We start from the raw sequence: 24753 nt of genomic DNA, 5'->3' as shown, positions 1-24753 counted from the left end.
TATGCAAGGTCCTGCGCTTTGTGGGACCCCGCACCTATGGTAAATTATTGGAGGCTTTCAACCAATTTGTAACTTATTTTTTCATCAATTCTGGAAATTTTTCTTTATGAATTTTCATTGTTGCTGGAATTATTTCCTTTAAATTGTTCTTAATTCATTAGGTCTAGAATTTTCATTACTTTTGAGAAATGTTTCTCTCTCAATAGTTTAAAATTACGTTGTGTTGGATTTTTCATCAATACTTCTGTGTTAATTTATATTTAATTGTGTTTGAAATTTTGTGTATGGATATTCCTCAGCATTTCCTGTATATTCTGAAATAATGGAAGGCTTGTTCCCACTCCCCCACAAAATAAATAAAATTGGTGCAGGGGTGGCCTGAATAATTTTTGTGCCCCTAAATTGGTGAGACGCACCTGGCCCGCGCTATTCTTCGCACTGGGCCCCTCGTGTGGTAAGGGCGGCCTTGCTTATTTGCTACTAGTATTCAAGAGCGACAGGAACAAAAAAAGTTTCATTTTTCACCTCAATCTATCAGTGAAAATAAACAAAAAAAAAATCCTCTAGAGTTTATTTCATTATCCTCATTTCCTATTTAACTGCCCCACCCTCCCAAAATGTGGTTAGGAAAGGTACATTTCACCTGCACCTTTCCATGGGCCGTGCCCAAAAAAATAGTTCGCCCTCATTCTATTTTTCTATCTATTTTTGTGAATATTTTTCCGTTGGTAAGTGTTAAATAAATGTGTAGGATGGGCAAAAATGCGATGTGCTTATGGTCACTTCGCGTTATTCCCATCATAATTAGGGAAGTTCCATCTTATATATTATGACTTGTAGCAAGTAAAAAAAATGAAGACATTTTTAGGAATTCCTGTTCAATTTGGCCAATCCCGTCACCCGATAGGACCAGTAGCGTTACGTAATCGCTCGGCGGGCCAATCACGTGACGCTTGATGTCGACCAGGCGCATTGATACATCGAACGCATCGGTGGTGACGCACACGAAGACAGTTAGACAGGTTCATCAGTGACGACGACGTCAGGAGGGCATTCTTTGACGTGGATGCTACGTACTGGCAAATTTATCCACTCGGGTTGCGGCAAAGTTGGTGACGAGAAATACGTAAGTGGTAAGTACTCCAGCTGGAGCAATAATAACAATCAAGCATGGCCCCAACAACGTGGTCGGCAACTTTTTTTTTAATGCACTAAGTTATTATTTTTTTCTCTCAGTTCGATAATGTATACCTTCTCCAATTACCGCTTTAGTTCGTACACAACAAACATGGACAATCGGCAATGCTTGCCTAATGCCATAAATGGCAATGCCTTGAATAGTTGAATTTTGTTATTTTCGCGCGCGTGTAATAGTGCCGTGTAATACTCTCCGGATTCATGTATATTTTTTTCATTTTAAACTCGCGGTAATAATTAATACACTTCAAAGGGAGTGTCATTTCGATCGTTAGTTCTTTAACTGTTTAAATCCATGATTCACATGTCAAGGACGGGGCTATTCGTTTGCAATGCCGTCAAGGTTAGGATCAGGTGCGTATAGATTTTAAATGTTTTCCATCTATATACAAGCGTTATGTTTCGTATTAACGAATCAATAAAGGAATATAAATGATATATATATATAAATTAGAGGATGTGATGATCATAGTCACCGAAATCTGGGGGGGGGGAGAGAAAGGGGTGTGTGTGCTGACGCTGTTTGAGCCGCCGCCCCCAATAAATTTCGGGGGGAGGGGGCGTATGCAATGCAAAACACCTTTTTTCCCTGCTCACAAGAGTTTGAGTCCTGTATGGACAGAACGACTCAGTTCTCTGCCCAATGTTTTATTCATGTCAAAGGTGATACAAACTATATCACCATCTTCATGGTTCCCATATCCTGTAACGTGGCATGTAGTTTGAGATCTTTGGTGGACCCCTCTATGTAGGGCAGTCTTAAGAGCATCATGGGGGGGGGGCAGTGTGGTTACTACAATTTATGTGATCAAGTATGTAACTTATGATTGGGTAGACACATCCGAGAAATGGGGGTCTTCAGAAGAATCACTTTGCCTCGGGACCTATGATGTTATAAGATGGCCCAGCCTGTGGACCTCGTGGGAAATTCTTGTCTACAAACTTACATGCATACTCATCAACCAGATTTTTTGAGGTTCTATCGTCTCGTGATGTCCCAGACCCAAGGATGGCTATGATAAATTCATTGTGTAAAAGAACAAATAATTGGATTTGTTTTGGTTTGAAGCCCTGGTCATGGGTATCTTGAGAAATCAAGGCTCTGTGTTGATGATAAAGCTTACCTCTCGCCATCAACCTCCAAATATTTTGTTTCTTAGTTTGGCTTGTTAATTTGTGTTATTGAAATATTGTAATACTGTCAAAGACAAATCCAGAGTAGGCTAACCCCTGGCACGTGTGCCACGGAGTGTTATGAAGAGTGGCATGAGAGTGCTTTTCAAAAATTAAATTATATTCTGTTGTTCACACAATCAAAGGAATTCTCTCTTCCCCTCAACTTTTGAACAATCCTTTTCATTGTTTCAAATTCTTGTGGCTACAAAACCTATATTTAGTATGGTTGTGAACAGAATCAATTTTTTTTCAGCACTTGGGTTAAAATTTTACATCTAATTAGGAAAACATCATCAATCATTATTTACTCAATGCATCAAAATTTAAGACTTATTCTTCATTCTGTGGGTGTTCTTTGCCCCTTTCAGTAGCGCCATATGTTTCTTGTCTAGGTATATCCATCCATCAGTTAGTGAACTTGAGTAATTCATGCTCACTTCCACGTTATTGCAGTAGGATTCTATTTTCAGTTTCATGTTTTAATTTTTCTATGAATTCGCTCTCACGTAACCTCTTCCGCAGAAGGATATACATCACACAATAAAAACCAGTAAATTTTTAATTTATGTGAAAAATTCAAATTAATATAATTTTTTAAAATTGGTTGTGCTCAGATCTACACAAATTTGGCCGAATACAGAATAGCATCCAAATATTCGTCCCATCTCTATTAGAGCCCACATAGTCTCGACAAGAGTAAGGTTGACGAGACTCCAGCCCAGAGGGTCCCTGAGACGATTTCCATTGGATTTCATTTCTTCATATTATAAATTCAATAATAAAGGGCCCATAGCAAGTGACCTGGAGCCCACCAAAGATTCAAATCTAAAGGTGTTGCTGTAGGATGTGGGGACCATGCTATACATGTACTCACAACACAGGTTACAGTATGTGCCAATTCATCAGAAATTCCCAGAGGAATGTTTTCCAGGTGCATATATTATTGTGGTTAGTTAGTTTCATAATATTTCGATGTTGATGATTTCGAGATCTTTATATTGTGATGAAGGAATTTTATCGTGATCTTAATGTTTATGTTGATTTGTGTTATATGTCATAGTTTAAAATCTGAATATGTTGTGCCAGACACCCCTGCCATGGTTGTTTTGCATTAAAGTGTACTTTTCATGTTTGATTCATTGGATTAGCTGCATTAATACAGTAAAAAAATCATGTTTTAGAGATACCGGTGAGACAAAAAAGAACTGTCTATGAGGGGGGGGGGGGTGACCGTGTATCAAGGGTTGGAAATGCATACTCTTATTATACTGTGGAAATTATTATTTGGCCGTAAAAGAGAGATGACTGTTAAGAGGGGTTTTACTGTATTTGATGATTGTATCCTTTAAAATTTCTTATAAGCAGGGGAATCCAAAAGCTGAAAAGAACAGGAGGGTTAGGTTGCTGCTCTTTGACCATGCGGCTGCGCAGAGCATCCCTCTGGGTGTCAAATTTAAGTGCAAAGGGCAAAAAAAGCTTTGTCGACCAAAAAATATGGTTCTGGTGCCAAAAATAGGTTCTGTCCTGGTAGAGGTTTTTCTCATGCTACCCCTGGGTTGAAGAAATTCAAGAAATGACATGAGATTCAGAAATTTTGAAAAGGATGTCAGCAATAACCTCGGAGCCCAGTCAAGGTCCGGGCCGATCAGTTAGGAGGGGTTACTAATCATGTAGGTTTATATGATCTTCCTGTATTTACGAAACACCAATTCTTCCTATATTATCAGGCTTTTAATGCCTGTTTTTCACAGTTTAAGTAATTTAGTAGTTTACCAAATGTTAAATCAAGTACCCTAAAATCTGTCCCAATGCATGTAATCAAGCAATGACTGGTTGTTGGATAATATCTAGCCGCATGCGTATTGTGCCCACAATTGAAAAAGCAGACTGGATCCTTTTATACTTAATCATTTACTAACTTAACAGGTGTCAACAGGCTTTTGCATTGCCATACATTTTAAAGTACTCAAGGAATTTAGTAGTCAACTACTAAATCACCTAATTTGCTTAAACCCTCATGTAGGAGTAAGTAGCGATTGCAAGGAATTCCATTCTTCAATGAGAGTAGATACCCTTTGCGATTCCTGCAGTGTTTGGCGGTTTTATGGTTATCTCAATGAGCCTTGTATTTCATCAACCAGGGCTCGATGCTCAGTAGTGATTGGCTGAAGTGAGTTTTCCATAGTTTTCTTACACAAATACAAGTTGATCTCCCTGTCAGAAGTCATCCCCCACATGTCCCAAAGCGGAATATGTCAGAAACTGTGATGTATGTAGCAAAAACATCTTGGTAAGAATTTAGAGAAGAACCCTTCTCTTATTTCTCGCTCTCTCTCTCACACACACACACTATTGTGAAAATTTGTATTCAGCTTAGGACTCATTGCAAAATATTATACTTTGGAGTCCAAGAGACCGGGCAGATCTTCAGTATGATACTTGTTTTCACTTCGAATCGGCCTATGAAAGTCATATGCAGCACATAATGCTTAGAGCTCATATACAATAACTGTATAAAATCATAGTACATTAGGACCACACATAAACACACACTAAACTTTCTGGCATGAACCAATTCATTATAAATTCCCAAAAGGAATGTTTATGAAGTGTGTGTACAGTTTAGTAGTATAAGGGTGGATCAAATGGGAATGGAACAAGAGCCACAGAATGGAAATGGCATAATTAATTTCAAACATAATTTCCAAAGCCACACAAGCACTTGTTTTACTGTTTCACAGAGCTATGAATGCCTTGCTAGAAGGTCCTTTAGCTAAACTCTGAACCAGTTTCAAACATTGTCCATGACTTTGTTGTTCAAGTGAAAATGGTGATCCTTCAAGACCTCTTTCAGCAGACAAAAAAAAAAATGTGGAAATCGTATAGCGGTAGATCCATGCTATACAGTGTGTGTTCCAACACTGTCCACCGCAACTTCGTCAATGTGCTCTGTGTGTAAGAGTAGTCATACGTGGTTGTGCATTGTCATGCAGCAAAACCATTCCAGGGAACAACGGGTCAGGTCATCTGGCCATGATTGCTGCACGCAAACAGTGCAGGGTATTGATGTACTGAGCAGCATTAAGATCATTTGACCACTTGTCCAATCTCAGCCAAAGGACTTCTATAAGCAGAGTATTCACCACTTGGTGAAACAGTGGGACAACTGCTTGTGTGGCGCTGAAGATTACGTTTGAAATTAACTATTCCATTTTGTTGCTCCTGTTCAGTTTTAATTTGAACCAGGTGGGTGCCGACTGTGAGCAGCTACATTTTTATAATAAAAATTTATATCTTCGAATGTCCATTTTTGTGAACTTAATGCCTCTTTAATGTACCAAAGCTGTTTCAGACGTACATATAGTTTCAATTTTTTCAATTAAAGTAGACAAGGACAGACTGTATCATCATCACTCTTGTCCTTGTTCAAGTTCTTATTCTGTAATCGGTAGTCATACAGGAATTTTCAACTCGGAAAACGTTTTAAATTTTGCCATCCATCATCCAGAAGACAATCTTATGAACATTATTTCTGAAAAATTATAATATTAAATTGAATCATATCTATATATAGTAGAAAATTTCATGCACTGAAACCGAAATTTTTTTGGGGGGAATCATTCTCAAACTCTCAGAATAGTTATGAAACGATAGATTTTTGTGATCTTTAGACCATAGTCCTCATTGGAAAACGCATAGTTTTAGCCAATATATGAAAATTCATATCTAATAGCCTGCGTAATTTTTATTCAGATGTCATTCAATTATGCAATATCAGGCATTGGGAAGGATTAGTGGAGCTCCTGAGGAACAAATTAAATTAGCCAAAATTATTGTCTTTGTATTCGTTTTAGCACTAGTAATTCATTTGTAGACTATGATTTTATCTTGGTACATTTCAATATGGGGAAACACGACTAATAAAAAAAATGTTTTCAGTTTTTGCTAATAGTTGATTGGTATTGGGAGGGGGGGGGGTGTTGATATGCATAAGTCAGGGCTTGACAAATTGTCTGGCTTTAGTTCACAATGGCGACTAAATTTATGTTGACGTATAAACTTGTCTGTGTGCGATTACTAAATTTGTTTCTGAGGTCAACACAAAATTTTCAGACTTTGTCAGTGTGTGTACCAACATAACAGAATGTCGATAAGCCCCCGGAATATAAAAAAAATATTTTTCACCATTTTCCTGGGGGGGGGGGGGGGATTTTGTGACCAAGAGATCGATCACCCTGGTGCCTAAAATTATTTTTCAATTTGTCGAGCCCTGGCGTAAGTAATTCCATGAATAGTTCGTATGTGTCAATCATCCATCTCCAGCAATTCGTAACGGGGTCATATGCATTCCCTTCCCCGTGGCTCTGGGACTCTGGGATATTCTGAGGAGGGCCGCAGAGAGCTGGGAAGGAAAATAATACCAAGTAAAATATTGTGGGTTTAAAAAGTGTGAATAACAGGCTCGTGTGCCTCCCCCCAGACGAAAAAATATTTTTTAATGTAAAAAATATTTCTGAAAAAAATTAAAATTTCGAAAGAAAATACCTTTATATGTGTAATTATAGTCGATTTCTGTTGATTTCAATGCTATTTGAAGGGTAAGAACTCAAAATTTCTCTAAGAAATTCGTCGCGACCCAGCCATATATGGTAAACCCTTGACCCGAAGACCAAATGTGGCCCTGAAAGTGATGTGATGTGGCTTGCCCCCCTCAAACCCAATTTCGTAAAAATGAACTAAGCGCACATTTTTACCGATCGCTTAAATGACCCGTGGCACATTTACAGATCACTGAAGTAGGCCATAAAGATCACTTTCACATTCAAAGATCACTTAACCAACCCGCGACACAGTTCCAGAACACTTAAACGATCCGTGGCACATTTAGAGATCCCTTGATTGACATGTGGCAAAATTTTAGAGCACTTAAGCGCCCCCCCCCCCCCCCGGTGCGGTTCTACATCACTCAAGTTACCCGCGGAACATTGCCAGATTACATAAGTGATCCCTGGCATAATTACGGGTCACTTGAGTGATGCGTTGCACAGTTCCAGAGCACTTGAGCGGCCCGGAAACATTTCCAGAGCATTTGAAGGATCCGTGAAACATTTGGAGATCACTAAAGTGGCTCTGTAGGGGACATATCAGTAGGGAGAATGTTAGTTCAGGTGCCCAATATCTGTCGAAAGGTTTTTTTTTTTCGTTTTTGGCGCACCGAATAAGATGTCATTAAGAATATTTCATATCTTCATAGAGAATGGTTGATGACGTAAGCATCATCCAAACCCCCCTCCCCCTTGTCATCAAAAGTCAGCTGACCGGAAACCCCTCCCCCATCGATACTGACGTAATACTTGAATGACCCCTTAGTAAATAGAAAGAGGGTGGCTCTGGAAAAAATCGCGACCTTTTGCAAAACATTTTTGGCGCCCCGACCACGCTTTTTTTTTTGGTCAAAAATTTTTTTTTTTTTGCCCTTCCAACTTGAATGTGGCACCCCGCCTAGAGCGGCGTTCCGTGCGGTCGCATGGCCCAGAAGTCCCCTTCGAGTAGAAAGGATCTCGCTCCTGGGAGGAGGGGGCATACAATGTCCATGGTGTTGAAAAGGTTAAGAAACCCGTAAACTACAGTGTTTTTCATCCTGGGGGCCCATTGTGGATCTGTGAGGAGGGGGGCGGTGTTGTAAAAAAAATAAGATGCGAAGAAATAAAACTTTTCTGTGAAATATGGTGGAAAAATTGTGACGACTTTTAGATTTTAATAAAACTGGCCGTAAAATCAAAGCTATCTTGACGTGGGGAGGGGGCATCCAGGCATGGCCTGGGAACACCTACATGTAGAGATCTGGTACTGTACTTCTCGAGAGTATGTAAGCCAGAGAAATCTGCTTCGCGGCTTCTAGCGGATACCAGTGACGTCTTAACGCATGGGTCCGGGGGCCTCACAAAAATGGGAACTAATTGAAATTTTTGAGAATTTTTCAGGTAGGGCCTCAGAAAAATCAATTAACCCTGGGGCACATGACACTCTTAAGATACATGTCTATTTGGGCAAAGGGAGCCGCGTTGATGTTGATACCCTGCATAGATTTCCCAGTGGAGGAAAGCTCACTTAACTACAGCCCAGGTGTGCGGAGATCCATCTTAAGTCCCCCCCCCCCCCAAAAAAAAAAAGATAACCAGAATATGCCGAAATCTGCGACGTACGTCGCAGAACAATCTGGGAGAATTTTAAGAAATTGCAGAAAACTCTATTATAGGGATTTTTGCCGCAGAACATTTCCAATTATCCCAGGGCTCGTTGCGGAACAATGCAAAACAATCTGCTTTGGGGACCTTAAGTTATTTGAAAGTTTTTGTAAATTTACTCACAAAAATCAATAGATAAAAAAGGGTCTTGCTAGGTGGGAAGGCCTGAATAAGACGGGGACCATGAGGAGAAAATATTTTGCATAAGGGCTAGTAGCGAAAACTCGTCAAGAAACACTGATCAAACAAACATCTATGTTTGTTAGATCTGCGGATGATAAATTTCTAGTCAAATTAAGGCCCCGAGCACTTGAAAGATTTTTGTTCTCCAACACTGCATGTAATTCACGGCATGCGCTTATGTGTCACCTGATTGTAATGATCAAGCGATATGAGTGAAGCAAACATCACACAAGTTCTCTTTCGTGTGCTGCCTCGTTTGCTTCCTGATGTACCTTAAGAACGCGCTTAGCGTAATGCTTGAGCTGAGCCTGCACATTTCAAAGTTTCGTTAAAGTTATTCATTACATTTGTGATTTCTTCAATGATGCGTCTGTTGAAATTTTATTAAAAGTTTGAAAGTAATTTATATGGCGATTGTTATGTGTAAATGATTTTGCGTTTTAAGGAAATGTGAAAATTATTTTGAATGATGTTAGACGCTTTTTTAAATTGAAGTTGCCAGGAAAAGTTGTGTTATGATGCTGAAAAGAAATAGGAAGCATGTTAAACTTTCTGCCGTGTCATATTTTGAAGTTGAGAGGAAATGAGAAGAATCTTATGTCGGGCCTGGTGAAGTTCAAGTGTCGGTTTTCTCTAGTGAGCATTTTTGGTGATTTTGGCGATGGAAACGTAGGGCTGAGTGGCAAACGGGAATTACTATTGTATAAGTGTCATCTTCCAAGGAATAAAATTGTTATTTATTTTGGAATCATAAAAGAAAAATAACTAAAACAGAGGGGAAGGAAAAACTTGTCATTTTTTACTGCTGGCATCTTTTTGGATTGGCTGCAAAAAACTTCCCCCTCTCAAATTGCGTCATAGTCATTTCCTTCTAGAACTCTGATGTCATTTTATCCAAAAATGACGCCCTATGTATCGCCTTCGAAACTGCTGCCTTCTCTCTCCCTACCCCATCACCTCAATACATCATTTCAAAGAGAATAAGTTATGCTTATTAACATAAAGTGATGTGACTATTGTAACTCGTGTGGATCTCTGAAACCCAGGTTGTTGAAATGACCTTGGTTCTTATCAGGACCGGAATGGGGGGGGGGGCAACTGTGTCCCGGGTGACAATAGTGAAGGGGATTTTGGAGATGAAAATTTTAAAATATATATTTTTCTTCAAAACTGAAGGCAAAAAACTTTATTGTAGAACTATGAGGTTTTACTGTGTGTGTGTGTGTGGGGGGGGGGGGGGGGGAGATAAAATCTGTCTCTTCTGGCAGCTAATCGCAACCCGTGTACTTGCTCAAATTAAGAAATTACGCGTTTCCCCACCCCCCAAAATTTCGGGTATCAGTGATTTTACTTATAAGAAATATTTATTTGTTTGGGAAATACCCCCCTCCAAGCGCACAAAATATATTTTCACTCACATAGGGGTAAGACCCAGGACTGGATCTTTGAATTTTTTTTTTTTTGTTTTTCACCCTGTAATTTTTAAACAATTTTTTAATCTTTTCTCACTTTCGAAGTCTTTCATTTAAACTTTTAGGTCGTTTTTGTTTCCTTCCTCCGTAACAAAGCCGGGATGGTTAAGTTGAAAAATAACAGGAGCGAACACACTGCAATTTATAGCGAGTTTCGTGTAAGCCATTTCTAAATGCGACTGACTTCTTGAAGCCGCATCTGCTGTTGAAAAGACACAGCTGTGTTGATTTGCCTCACACATAGCGGGCAGGAATCACGCTAGAACTGCATTACTATAGCCACTGGTGTCAGAAATTCAGCACCTTATAGATTTCAATTCATCTTATATTGAATTTGTCCCTATTTTTCCAATAATAATCTACTCCTTATAAAACTTCATGTAAAGCCTTGGTTGAGATTTTTATTTTTCCCTGTTATTCTTTTCGTTGTATCCAACTTTAAGGGAAAAATTTGAATCGCAAAATTTTTAATTAGTGGTAAAAAAAAAAGATTGAGGAAAGATTGGAGCGTGAGCAGTGTTTTGATGTGTGATCGTATAGGCTAATTGTGACGCAAACGTCGAAACGAATAATGCAATTCTCATCAGGGGTCTGTCCAGCCGAAATTTAGGTTCATTTTTCAGACCCTACGTAAAATAATTAACGAAATCATAAATTTAGCATTTCATTTGTTTTATGCTAAATTAACTAGATTGTTTTTCTTTCCGCAAAATTATTTTTTACAAAATTAATGATCATTTTCACAAAAATAAGGAACATTAAAAAAAAAACTAGACACATCTCACACTTGTCATGCAGTTTTAGCTGAATTAAAAGAAATTGAGAGTAAGACTTCCTACTGATTTTCAACCATGGTTTTCTCAACATGTATTATTACTCTTTAAGTTATGCATCATAATTTCAAAAATGTAGAGCTATGTGTAGGTAGAGGAACCGCAAAGAAGCAGTTTGCAGAACAATTCGGAAGTTGAGACAGCCGTACCTTTTACCTTATTCGTTGAAGCGGGTGAACTATGATGATATCGTTGGCGTTCAAGCAAAAGTCACCAAGTCACGTTTTGTGAGATTTTGTCAATTTAAACTTTTGAGCGGTTATGAAAAATAGTGAAAATTATTTTGAAGATTTCTAACTCCCCTATATAGTATATTTACTGATGTTTAGACAACTGGTTCGTGGTTCATATGAAATAATTAATTTGCAATTCTAATCAACTGCAGTAGTCCGTCAAAACATTTTGTGTGGAGTCGATGACTTTTGTTTGAACGCCGACGATATTCTCTTCGCTTGAAATTGGCATTTGAGTGGAGGATTTTCGCGGGAGGGGGGGAAATCTTTTTTTTTTTCTTCCGCTGACTCAGGAGGGGCTTTCGTGTGCCAATGTTTGCTCGAAACCTTTGAATGTTGATCTACCGTACACCAGAGTTACATGTCCTATTGCATCCCACCTCATAAAAGTTTCTTCACAGAAATTTTTAACACATTTTAATAAAGACAATTGAATTTTTTTCTTTTTTCACTGGTTTACGCGTTTCGTCTTCCGCGGAGAAGAAAAAATGCATTTGTCTTTAAAACGTGTTAGAAATTTATTTGAACAGAAACAAGATGAAATTTCTTTTTGGATAATTTTTTTTTCTCACTGCTTTGCCCCTTTTTTAAGCTAACTCATGGTTTCTACCGGGTGGGGTGTGGAGTTGATATCACCCACGCTGGGAAACCACTCTTGGAAATCACTTATCGACGTTTTTAGCTCGTTTATGTATTTTCATTGTACCCCTGTCTAACATTAATGAGAATAAGAAGATACAGTCAAACCTCGTTAATGAGTCACTCTTGGGAGAGCAAAAATATGACTTGATAAGCGGAGTGACTCGTTAAATGGAGTAAGCCATAGCTGTGCCAATTCCTGCTTGAGGATAATTGGGAATTCCAAAAAGTGATCCGGTAAGCGGAGTGACGTGTTAACCGGGTGACGCACTAACGAGGTTTGACTGTATATATAATGCTTAGTAGGTATAATGGTACGTATTAATCACCTACTCTATGGTTCCAGCTCCCCAAGCCCATGTGATTTCCTTCCACCTCGACGATCCTATCCTTCGCCACACAATTAAGTTTGAATCTGCTTCTTGGTCCTACTTCTCCACCGAGGCACTAGGCCATTTGTTGTCCTACAATAATCAGTTATTACTGGTCTTGTGGTGCATGCATAATTCATTCCACTTACGCCATTGCTTTCGCTTTCTTTCGTTGAAAATTCTCACCTCTAGGTTAGAGAAAGTGGGGGAAGGAGCGAAAACTTGCAGCTCGACTTTCACAACTCTACGATTGCAATCGTTCCTTGTCTAGCTGGTTCCTAGTGTCCTATTTTTTTCTTCTAGCTCTCGCAGAGTACGAAGGCCACGATCATGTTCAATATTCTCAATCTGGTTGAAGTGATCGCTTTAGTACTCGGGATTTGACGTAGTTCGGCGTCTTGTGTGGGAAGAAATGTTTTCTTTTCTCTTTCGTTGTTTCCTCCTATTGTTATTGGCTGATTTAGCCTGGGATCATAATTTAGTCTGTGTTTTAACTCTCGACCAGTCTTGTTCAGACTAACTTCTCACTTCATTTTAATCCATTCATTTACACCCTATTTTTCAACTTGCTGCCTTACCCGTATAACCACGCATCGATATAAGGAGAAATGGTTTAACACAGTACTATATGAGCGAAATTTTCCCCGCTCGGTGATAAGGGACCCTCAGATTCGCGGATTAGTCCGCTTCCTGGTGCAAATAAGCAAAAAGTATGTTCTTCAATCCTCTAACCTGCTTGAATTTTCTGCCAGTCCACATTTCGCGCAGTTTATGTAGGTAATCGCTACATGATTTTCGCGGGTTGAGCACGATGCCTTTGAATTCATTTTTTAGAAAAGTCTTATTCAGCCATGTCAGTGATAAAAATTGAACAGAAATGGAATGGAAGTTAATGCAGCGTTTTTGTGTCTCAGCAGAGCCTTTTTGGTTTTGCGTGCCAGTTGTTTGAGTTGGCTGTAGAATTATACCCTTCTCAACCCCAGTTTCTTTGCTCTGAAGATAACGAAACTTTTGAACAAATTGAATTATGTCAATCGGGAAACCCAAAACAATGTATTTAGCCATTCTGGAAAACTATAAATCTATGATTCTTCCTTTTTCAATGATGAACTATTTAACTTCAAGTAAAAGTTCTACGAATTTTGCTTGAGCTTCCCCTCCAATTTTATTTTTACTACTAGTATACTCTACTACATTCTAATTGTGTAGTGCTTCCTCTGGGAAGGGCGCAAGCTTTAATTAGCTCTTTATTTAATTTTATATTCCTGTCATGCCTGTTGGTGTTTTTGTACTTGACCGTTTTGCGTTTTTTTCATTTCTTAGACACCATCGTTGACCGAAGCTTGTGCATCCGTGGAAAAATAGTAGAAAAAGTTTCTGCGATGGTACTCTTATTTGCGCAAAGACTTGGGGGAAAAAACTCTAGAATATAGCTATCTGTCTATAAAACAAATTTTTGTGTGTCAATTTCTATGGTTATGGAAGCGTGTGTTGGTACGGAGTTTTCTCTCTATGAGATGAGTTGTCTCTAAATCGTTGGAGATGTATAACGCTGTAACTGACACTATTCTGGAATGGGCCTGCTAGCTCACAAACGTTATACGTACATCAGTGGAAGAGTTAGTTGTATTGGGAATCGTTTCTTCGCAGAACCTCTTCTGGTTCTCTCAGTGTTTCTCGCTAGCTCTCCTACAGAGGAGAGCTCTAAATATAACCATACCACGAGAGAGAATTAGTTTTTGAAACCGCCGACGTCATAGCACTGGAATGACGTAGAGGTAGAATAGAGAGAGAGAGAAACTGTTGTTGGAGGAGGTGGTTGCGTAATAACGAGCAATGCACGTGGCTGGTGCCTGCCTCTCTTCTCTCTCCGAATGCGTATGAGTATTATAAAGTTCTTTTTTTTTCTTTTCCTTTCTTTTGCCGCTGGCAGCACTGCCAGTGCAATATTTTTCCGCTGCCATTTTCCTTTCTATATATACACGTTTAAAAAAACAAAAAACTTGAACCCTCGAAAACTGAAATTTGTACGTAAAAAAAAGGAAGTTCGTCACTTTTTTCGGAGTTAAGTCCTAGTTTGCACACGGATTACGCACAAAGCTTTCTTTGACGATATTTCAGAGTTGTTCAAACTCATTTGCCGTACCACCTCCTTTCTGAAGATATACAGTCCAATCCCGTTATAACGAACCTCAAGAGACGAGAGAAATCACTTCGTTATAACGAAATTCCGTTATAAAGGAATTCCAGATTTTTACATTGTTCCTATGCAAACTTTTCGGGGGATTAGAAAAGTTTTCGTTAAAACTATTTTTTTTTTTTTTTTTGCTATAATATGGTAATCTTTAAAACGGGATTCGGTTGTATTGTATTTTTTCTTCCTCAGCCCCACTCCCGGAGTTTGGGTGGAAAACTCAGGTAATATCTACCAGATAAATTTTGAGTAACTGACCTTCCAAAAGTGTTTTAACCCCTTCACGTACAGGCTTTTGGCAACAAATTTGGATTATGTGGAGGTCAACTAGTAAAGATATATCTCAAATTGGTGTTAATAATACATAAGAGATTCTCTCTCTCTCGGGAGCAAGTTACCGTAGCGAGGGAGAAAAGAAATACATAATGCTAAGGTAAAGGGAAAAAAAAGATGGAGGCTTTTGTTTATACAGGGCTACCAATGAAGTGTCTCGAAAGAAGGGAGCGAGAATCCAAATGCATTTATTCCATCTACACAGGTCCGAGATATCTCGTCCGTGTTCGTTTAGGCGTTAGAAATTTGTTAGTATATCATAGAAAAGTGTTTTCTTTCGTTATTTCAGTTTTTGATCGTCTTGGGGTGGGTGATGCATGGGGCCTCATATCCCCCTCCTGCGTACGCCTCTGCCTACCCTCGTATCTCAAAAATCCCTATGTTCCTTTATTGTTCTTATTGCTTCTTCCGCTCCACTGGTAGTCTCCTTATATACAGGAAAGATACAATTACTGTACTTCGTATAAAAGTTCTAGCCTCTCCTAGAGAGCGAAACGATTTTAATTCACATTTGAATTAACGATCATATGTTTTCCTCATAGACTAAAGATACATTATTCTAACTGTGGTTTTCCCACATGCAAATTATTACTAACGGTGAATTTTGATTCGTAATATAATTTGATATAGTTTTAATTCGATATCAACCACTTCGGATGCACAGAAAAAAAACACGAATATCTTATCAAAGGTCATTAATTTATATGTGTAACAAAAGAACATTAATTTTTCTTCAAGATTCCCTGCGATTACTGTTCCCATTACAGCCTTAGAATCTTCACCCTTTCATTAGTGATTGAGTCATTCAGATGAAGATATGTTGCTAAAGACATATTAAAAAAATATATTACAAGTATGGCTGACATTTGTTCTTTTTTATCGGAATAGTGATTTGTGGTGAACAATTTTCTTCTCGGGTGGTTTTATATATATAATATAAATATATTCTTGTCAGCGCGCATGAATAATAGAGGAAATTGGGTAACCCGAATTTCATTTGATGTTATGGATATGTATTCACATGAAGGATATTCCATTTCTCTTAAAATAGTTGGTGATTAATCGGGAAATCCAATTCGGTTCGCGTGACACGTGTTACGGCTTGTGATCGATCCGGTGTTCCCAGTTGGTTTTGCGTCTTTCACGAATTTCAACTGTGTTTTGATTCGTGAAAGTCAATGAATCTCGTGGCCATCTCGCAGCCCTAGGATATTCCAAGGGGACCTCGAATGAAAAGGTGTCCAAAGAAAACTGTGGCGAAAGAAAAGAAAAACGAATGTTAAGAAATGAAACTTTTAAGTGAAATACGGTTGAAAAAGTGTGACTACTTTTATATAGAATTCTACAAGAGGGTGACTGTGTGTGACAGGACTCCTAATCTGGGGTTTTGGTTTTATTGATCGAGTCTACCAAAATTTTATTCACTCAGAAATCAATTTAATATGGTGAAAAAAGCTCTTGAATGTGGAGGTCACAAGAAAATGTCTCAAGTTGGGGAGGGACGACCACGGACAATAAAATGATAAACACTGCTGTGCTTGTATGATCAGCTATTTGTAGACTTTTTTTTTTCAATCAGAGCAATAGTAATTATCTTTGTGTACGCCACTGTCTCTAGTATCATTATTTTAATCGTGCTTGTTTTTCTCTTTTCTTTCTTGATCTCTTGAGGAGTGCCCTCTTGAATCCAAGAAAATTTATAGAAAAATCTGTCCAATTTGATGACGTTTATTATCACTATTTTTATTTTTGAGACACAAATTAAACTTGATTGCCTTAGGGTGGTATTCACCGACAGGGTTTAAACTATGGTCACAATTTTTTGATAGGAGATCGACACACGCAGATTGTTATTAAAGTGTATAGTTATTTAACTAAATGATTAAAATGAAGCAATTCGTGTCGATCAACTATCCAAAAATTGTGACTATAGTTTAAATCCTGCGGTGGATACCAAGAAATTTTATTAGAGGTTTGTTTATACACGATTGTATTAGAGGTTGTTTGGATCGTAGGTTTCAGTCTGATTAACGTTCGGGTGCATGAAAATGAATTCGAGATGCGAAAAGAATTGAGGGTTTTTGGTTCTCAAATAGACCGTTTTCCCCCCTCCTGTGGATATGCTGTGAATTTAATACATGTGTGGCCTTGAGTTTGGTTTGCACGTCCAATTTTGAAAATTTTAGACCCTTCCGAGTCAAGTTGCAGGCTCATTATCTGCATGTTCAAACGGACTGAAATTTATTTTTCACTTTCCATCTCTGAAGGGTAGAAAGACGGCTGTTCGTAACTTCCCTTTTCTGTGATTTTTCACTAATCTGTCAATCGAAGATGTAATTACTAATTATTTATACCTATTCAAAAAATCGCATACAATGTATCTTTAGGGTGAGTAATGTAAGCACGCTTCGCGTGTTTAAACTGGCGCAAAACAAGTTTGTTATTTACAACTGATTTCATTATTACTTTCACTATCTTTCTTAGTTATCATATTACCAGTTCATGTATGATAAGTAGGGGATCAACGGAAGTGGCTGATAAAAAAAAAAAAACCGATGTGTGATTGGAGTTCAGCATGGCAACGTTATTAAAATTACTTTTCCCTAAAAAATTACTTATGAAATTATTAAACTATTTAATTACTAATTAAAAATTATTATCACAAAAAATGAGTAACTTTGCCTGGTTTTAATTTATACAAAAATTGCCACGTTTTTAAGACAAATAAATTCAATTGGTCGAATGATCGACGCGTTTCGGCTCTTCAATGGAGAGCCGTCATCAGGACCTCGTGGTCAGAACTCACACGAATGAAGAGTGATGTTTACGTCTGGTCGTCCGAAGAGTTCGCCTTTGTATTTGCTGCGTCCGAGTGGTCTTTGGATGCGAATTGGGGAGCCATCTGTTGTAAAGTGTTGAAAGTTTTTTCACGACTGAGGTTAATAAAGCCTGTCCAAGCTGACGAAATAGGTGGTGTGTTTCTTCCATCATTAACGAGGAAATTCTGGCATGTTCTGATGAAGTATCCCTCGAGAAAATTCAATTCCGAATTGTGTGTTGCTTTTTTAAAAACAAATGCTTTGTCAAAATCAAAATGATGTGAATGTTGCCAGCAGTGTTGGGCAATAGCCGAATTATCCGTCCGTCCCTTCTCAACATGCTTTCGGTGTTCGAGAACTCGAATATTTAGATTTCTTCTAGTTTGGCCAATATATCCATTTTCACAATTCTGTTTTGTTTCGAAACAAAACTTTTGGAAACCCACCACTTCAAAAAATCCATATATATGTCACCACTTCAAACTTTGGATCAGGTATGTTGATGACACATTCACTTTAGTTGATGAGACTGATGTTAATGTCACTGAGTTATTCAATTTTATGAATTCTATTGACCCACATATTGAATTCACCTATGAAATGGAAAAAAATAATATACTGTCTTTTCTCGACGTGCTCATTAAAAAGACAGACACTGAATTTCATACATCTGTGTACCGTAAGCCATTCGCTATCTCCATGCCACCTCATGCAAAATCCTTTCATCCTCCCAATCAGAAACTTTCTGCATTTTCTTCTTTTGTTCATCGAGCACTAAAACTTTGCAGTGATTCAGCCTCCCTCCAGAATGAACTCAATATCCTTCGTGACATCGCTTCTAATCGGGGTTTTTCACCTTTTATCATCGACAAGGTCCTCAGAAAAATGACCCAGACATGCACCACGAACCTGTTTCCAGCTGACTCAAAACAGTTTTCTAATACCGTTGTTCTTCCATTCGTTTCTTCAAGTTTCATGATCTCTTCTATCTTCAAGAAATTTGGCTTCCATACAATATTCCAGCCAACAAATATACTCACCTTTTCCCATCTGAAAGATCCTATCTCACCCTCCAAAGAATCTGGTATCTACTTCATCCCATGCAAGAATTGTGAAAATGGATATATTGGCCAAACTAGAAGAAATCTAAATATTCGAGTTCTCGAACACCGAAAGCATGTTGAGAAGGGACGGACGGATAATTCGGCTATTGCCCAACACTGCTGGCAACATTCACATCATTTTGATTTTGACAAAGCATTTGTTTTTAAAAAAGCAACACACAATTCGGAATTGAATTTTCTCGAGGGATACTTCATCAGAACATGCCAGAATTTCCTCGTTAATGATGGAAGAAACACACCACCTATTTCGTCAGCTTGGACAGGCTTTATTAACCTCAGTCGTGAAAAAACTTTCAACACTTTACAACAGATGGCTCCCCAATTCGCATCCAAAGACCACTCGGACGCAGCAAATACAAAGGCGAACTCTTCGGACGACCAGACGTAAACATCACTCTTCATTCGTGTGAGTTCTGACCACGAGGTCCTGATGACGGCTCTCCATTGAAGAGCCGAAACGCGTCGACCATTCGACCAATTGAATTTATTTGTCTTAAAAACGTGGCAATTTTTGTATAAAATAAAAATTATTATTTATCTAAATTAAAATTACTCATGCTTAGCACCTCAATGCCGCAGGTTATGCAGAGAGACCGGTTACTTTTTTGAAAACCTCGGAGCACAACTTTGCTGTAATCTTTTCGGGATTAGTCTGCGCGTGTAATGCAATCATATGAAAGACATTGGTTCCTCAGTTAGCACACCAACTTTCGTTCCGATAGTTAGAATCCCGGCAAAATACAGAATCATGTACGTCCGGAATCGGCTTCGAACTCTACGTCTTGTTGGAATTGGATCTCGTTTGCACAGAAATTGTGCTCTCGTGTTGCAAGTTGGAAAAAAAAATTATCAAGACGTTGATTAAAATTATTAATTGATCAAAAATATCAAGAACTTGATCGAATGAATTTTCAAGTCACTGCCAAATACTTCTGTTGCTATTGTAATCCGAACTACTTTACACTAATGCTGAGAAAAGGATCCAACGTTACCTAGCGGCTATTCTAATGAATGTTTCCGAACAGTTTCGATTCTGCCCGGCACAAGACATCGATCAATTGATGTACAGTGGATCCCGCTTATAACGTTCCCCTGCTTAGTACGAACAATTCTCGTTCCGGCTCTTACTAGTACTCAAGATTTTCCGTTCAAAGCGTTTTCCCGCTTACAATGTTTTTTCACTGCAGTTTTTCGAAAAACGTTACAAGTGAGATCCACTGTATATATTTGAGGTTACTGATACATTCCTCATTTTGTGACAAAATTTAATTTTAAGTTCCAGCTGAAATTGAGCAGCACAAATGTTTAGCAAACGATATCAAAAATGCCGGATGTATCATTAACTCAAATATGTGATTTCACCGATTACCTCTCCTAGTGTTAAGACCCAAAACTACTCGGAAATATCCATCAGAATTGCCGTCAGGCAACGTTGAATCCTTTTTTCAACATTAGTGCAAAGTAGCCCCATCATATTGGAAATTTTTCAGGTGATATTTTTTTCCCGTTGGCCGGATCCCATTCTTCTCCAGGAAATCCGTTGGTAGAAACTTGATACTCATTTGTATCATGATTGAAAGAGAGAAGAAAAAACTGTAGATGATGTTTCAGCTGTAAACTTTCCTGCTAAGGTTAGTTGTAGAACGTGTGTCCTTGTAGCGAACATCCGCGTTGATAAGATAATCCGACAACAGACATATTTCCTTATCGCTTTTCCTCCTGAAGTGATAGTAAATAACTGCGTTTCTGCCTTTTTCTCTCTCTAATTTCTATGACCATATTTTATTTTTTTTAATTTTTTGTTTCCCATACTTTGTTGAGAAAATACAATCCCAACTTTTCTGCCCATGACTGACCGTAGTCCTCCTTTCTCCAAACTCTCCTAGAAACATGCCGAACTCCCTTTTTTTCTTTTCCCATTTCGGTCGATGACGCCAGTTCTGTCGTCATCGGTGAATAAGCATGACGTCATAGAGGGGGGTTCGGCTTGACTCAAGCGGATGCCTCTCACCTTCCAACGCATCTACACGATAACAAAGCATGGTGCTTGGATGAAACCGCGCCATTATCAACCTGGAATAGAAAATTTTTTTTTCACCTTTGGGAAAAAGAAAATATTTTTCTAATGGGAAATTGAACTTGGCACTGAATGGGAAGGCAGAGATTTTAACTCTTCCGTGAACTGATGAGAATTTATTTTTCATCAAAATAGAATGAAAAAGTTTTGTTTTTAACTAATTCTGTTATTGTCTTTCAAAGATTAGTCCATAGGCGGAGATATACTTGGAGGTCTGGGGGGGGGCACGATGATGGTGTCAATTTATATATGCATATATACATTAGATCAGTCAACTTCACCGTCGATGCTGGGGGGGGGGCGGCAATGCCTCCCACGCCCCCCGTATCTCCGCCCATGGATTAGTCCGATGTTCGTACATACGCTTGTTGCTAGAAATGAGGGGGAAAAAAAACACGAAACCCGTGTACAGGGCCGCCCTAGCCAAACCCGGATCCGGTACTAAAATAATAGTGAGGCGAGAGGCATCTTGAAATAAAATTTTTCGGGCTTTGGCCTTGATTTTTTTTTTTTTTCTTCTGTGAGAAAGAGGAATCCAAAATGCTCAGAAAATGAAAACATGTAAATTCAGAATAAATGAATAAATGCAAGAAATTCTCATTTCCATGAAAATTTAAAATATATGATAGAAATAATTTCAAAATTAGGGAAAATTCAGGATGAAAGGAAGAAATATTTCCGGAATTGATGAAAATTCAGAATAAATAAAAAAAAATAGTTTCTGAGAGAATTTCAAAAATGATGAAAGTTCAAAATTCCAAAATTGATAACTTAATTTATTAAAAAATTAATTCCAGAAATTTAGAATCCCCAAAGCAAAATGTTTTACATTGTTCTGCAACGAGCCTTTGGCTGACTAGAAATGTTCTGTGGTAAAAATCCCCATAATTGTGTTTTCTGCATTTTTTTCTTAAAATTCTTCCAGATTGTTCTGCAGTGGTACTGATTGTACAGCGACATACGTCACATATTTTGGCATATAATGCCTTGGGGTTCAGAATGTGTGAAAGCAATTTTTGTTACTGTAAGTACAGGGCCCGGTACTACCGCGTCTATCATACATCTCTAAGAGTGGCTCTGCCAGTGTGTGTGTGTGTAGGAACATTAATAATTTTACTATATAGTCAAAATTGAGTTAAATGATGACATTGAATATTGAAGGACTGGACACACCCAATTTCACATCTGAGAGATTTCAAGAAACTTTATTAAATAACAAAAGCAACTTGGCAACGAAAAAGATAAAATTGACAATTTCCAATTTTCTTTTTATGTTGACAATCTGGATTCTCAAAATCTGTTCAATATTGATCAATCAGATTGAGCACAATAAAAATAAGTTAATTTTTGTGAAATTTTTGACGAAACTCAGTATAGGCATGGGTCTGTCCAGCTGGACTTTGGGTCCATTTTCTGGACCCTTCATAAACTACAGATTGACAAAACCATAAATTTGGCATTGCATTTTTAATAAATTAACTAGATTGTTTTGCTTTCCACATAATTACTTACTTTTCACAAAATTAATGACCATTTTCACAAAAATGACAAGAAATAGGGTCCACCGAAAAATGTCTGAACTAATAGAGTCTGCTCAAAAAAAATTTGTTTCACAACCATTCATTCAATTTTTTGTTTCCCAATGAAAAAGAATTGGCACCAAGTAAGCCATTTTGTATTAGTTTTTTAGTTTTGTTTGTCCTTGCTCCATGGAGCTTGTTTGTTTATTATAGAACATTAACTTATATAGTATTCAATGGCCACATTATTTATTTCCCCTGGCATAAATATAAAAGTGGGAATTATGGTAGGCCTACTCTACTAAGTCAGATTTCAATCGATACTCAAAATTCAAACTGAGTTCGATACTCAATCGATACTCAAAATTCAAATGACGATCTGTTTTTTTTTCTTTTTGACGCATAAGTATTTTGATGTACATAATTTTAATATATTTGTAATTGTTGGGTGATTCGCTGCCCTTGCATGTAGGGTAGGTCTTCAGCTTGGCATTACTGTTATGCAGTGCTAAGCCGTATAGGTTGCTTGTATTTATAGTAGGGCTGGTCTGATTAATTGGGTCGGTTAATCGATCAATTGTTAATTGCAGTTAAAAATTTCAGTTGAGTCAATCGACTCGATTAATTTTATTTAAAATTTTAATAAAAGTTTGTGAATTAATATTCACAAATGTTAATAAAATATTTGAATCAATATTTTGATCAATTTAGATTCAATAGAAACTGATGATTTCAGTTTCAAATTGAGTTTTATGGGAGTGTAGGTGTCGCTGTGAAAGTTCCATATCAAAGGACTTTTTTTTAAAAGACCAAAAATTTATTGTCTCCACTATGAACAGTAGTTTTTCATGTTCTTGGAAGCATCGGCTCATCTTCTCACAAATACCAATTGAGAGGAGTTTCTAGGAAAACAAGCAACAGTATAATCAAAAGTAGTTTCGAAATTGGTGAATAATAACCAAAAATAACAGATTATAAGTAACAGCTGGGGGGCAACGATGATGATGATGTCAGTTCATATACATATAGGCCTATACATTAGATCAGTCGACTCCACCTTTGACTCTGGCCCCCCCCCCATGTCGCCCCGTATCTCCGCCCATGTAAGAATAGCTTTCTTTGTCAATCAATTTTGGTTTAATTTCTTGTTTTGAACTTATTTCTGAAAATTTATTTAATTTTAAAATAATTTTTTAAAGTTTTATCTCAAGGTTTCTAAAATCTTCATAACCAAACTTTTAAAACCTCTCATCATGACCAAGAGAATATTCTGAAAATATTCTCGAACTAAAAGTTGTCATTGGGGGGAGCTGATTGTATCAAAAATTGCTTTGTTTTAAATGTTTCGGGCAATGAAAACTGGTTTATATTTCATAATATAAACAAAATTAGTAAAAAAAAATTTCATTATTTAAAAAAAAAAGTAAATATTCTCTACTAAGTAACTATTTACTAGTATTCTCTACTAGTAATTTTTACATCCAGGAGAATATTCTCATCTTCAAGAATATTCTCCGGAGAATAATAATAGCGTGATGGTGAGATGCTCGTCTACCACCATGAAGGTTGCTGTCACGGTCCTGGGTTCGAACCTGGGGAGGATATAGATAAGATATTTTCCCTAACAAACTTGAGGCGAACACCAAAAGACAACGTCTTCATTTCCAACCCATTTCATAAATGGCAGTAAATTTCAATGTAGCGATATGGCCAGAGTTGGTTTTTGGTGAGAGAAGTAGGGGGAAAAGCATACTAAATTTAAAGCATGCATGAGTTAACAGAATTGATATTTCAGTCATTGATAGTGATGTCATTCATGTGTAATATGCGCTATTATACCTACCGATCATTAGTTCCATATTTTAATTAACGTTCAATAGGGATACAATGAAAAGATACATGTAAGGCTTTATGTATGGTTATCAAGTTCAATCCTGAAGGCACAGCATTGAAGTTGAAATATAATGATTTTGCAGAAATTATCATTTTTCTTGGAAAGAAATGATTGGTTTCCAACAAAGGCTGGTGGCTAATTTTCTTTCTATTTGTCAAACCCTGATGTAGGGGGAAAAGGGATCGGACTAGTGGGGCAAATTTTAGTTTTTCCTTTTTTTGGAGTGAAATAAACAAATTTATTTTTTTTATTTTCATTTTTACTTTTTTATTGATAAAAACATAACATTTGTCCTATATTAAAAAATACTCAAAATAAATAATTTCAGTTGCTTTTGCAGTGATGATCAATTTTATACATCAACTGTTTTGCCCCATTAGAAAGACAAGAGTTTGACAAAGAAGTGGCCTAGATGCACAAAAAAAAAATTTGATAAGCAC

The 24753-nt window shown here is 37.6% G+C and overlaps 1 protein-coding gene across 6 annotated transcripts in view; it reads left to right on the top strand.

Annotated features, from left to right (window-relative positions):
* The first annotated feature begins 280 nt into the window (after positions 1–280).
* CrebB (Cyclic-AMP response element binding protein B) overlaps positions 281–24753 on the top strand; it is a 35755-nt gene continuing 11282 nt past the window's right edge. The window contains exon 1 of one of the 6 annotated variants that reach the window (XM_089241145.1): positions 281–1126. In XM_089241145.1, coding sequence (XP_089097271.1) covers positions 1067–1126 — 60 coding nt within the window. In that variant the 5' untranslated portion in view covers positions 281–1066. The other 5 variants (XM_089241140.1, XM_089241142.1, XM_089241141.1 and 2 more) reach the window with 5 other exon arrangements.

This window comes from Pholcus phalangioides, unplaced genomic scaffold, assembly GCF_987345545.1.
Source record: "Pholcus phalangioides strain wild (caught in Gottingen) unplaced genomic scaffold, Ppha-v1.0 ptg000013l_1, whole genome shotgun sequence".
NCBI lineage: Eukaryota > Metazoa > Arthropoda > Arachnida > Araneae > Pholcidae > Pholcus > Pholcus phalangioides.
This window is presented reverse-complemented; position numbering and strand designations above follow the sequence as displayed.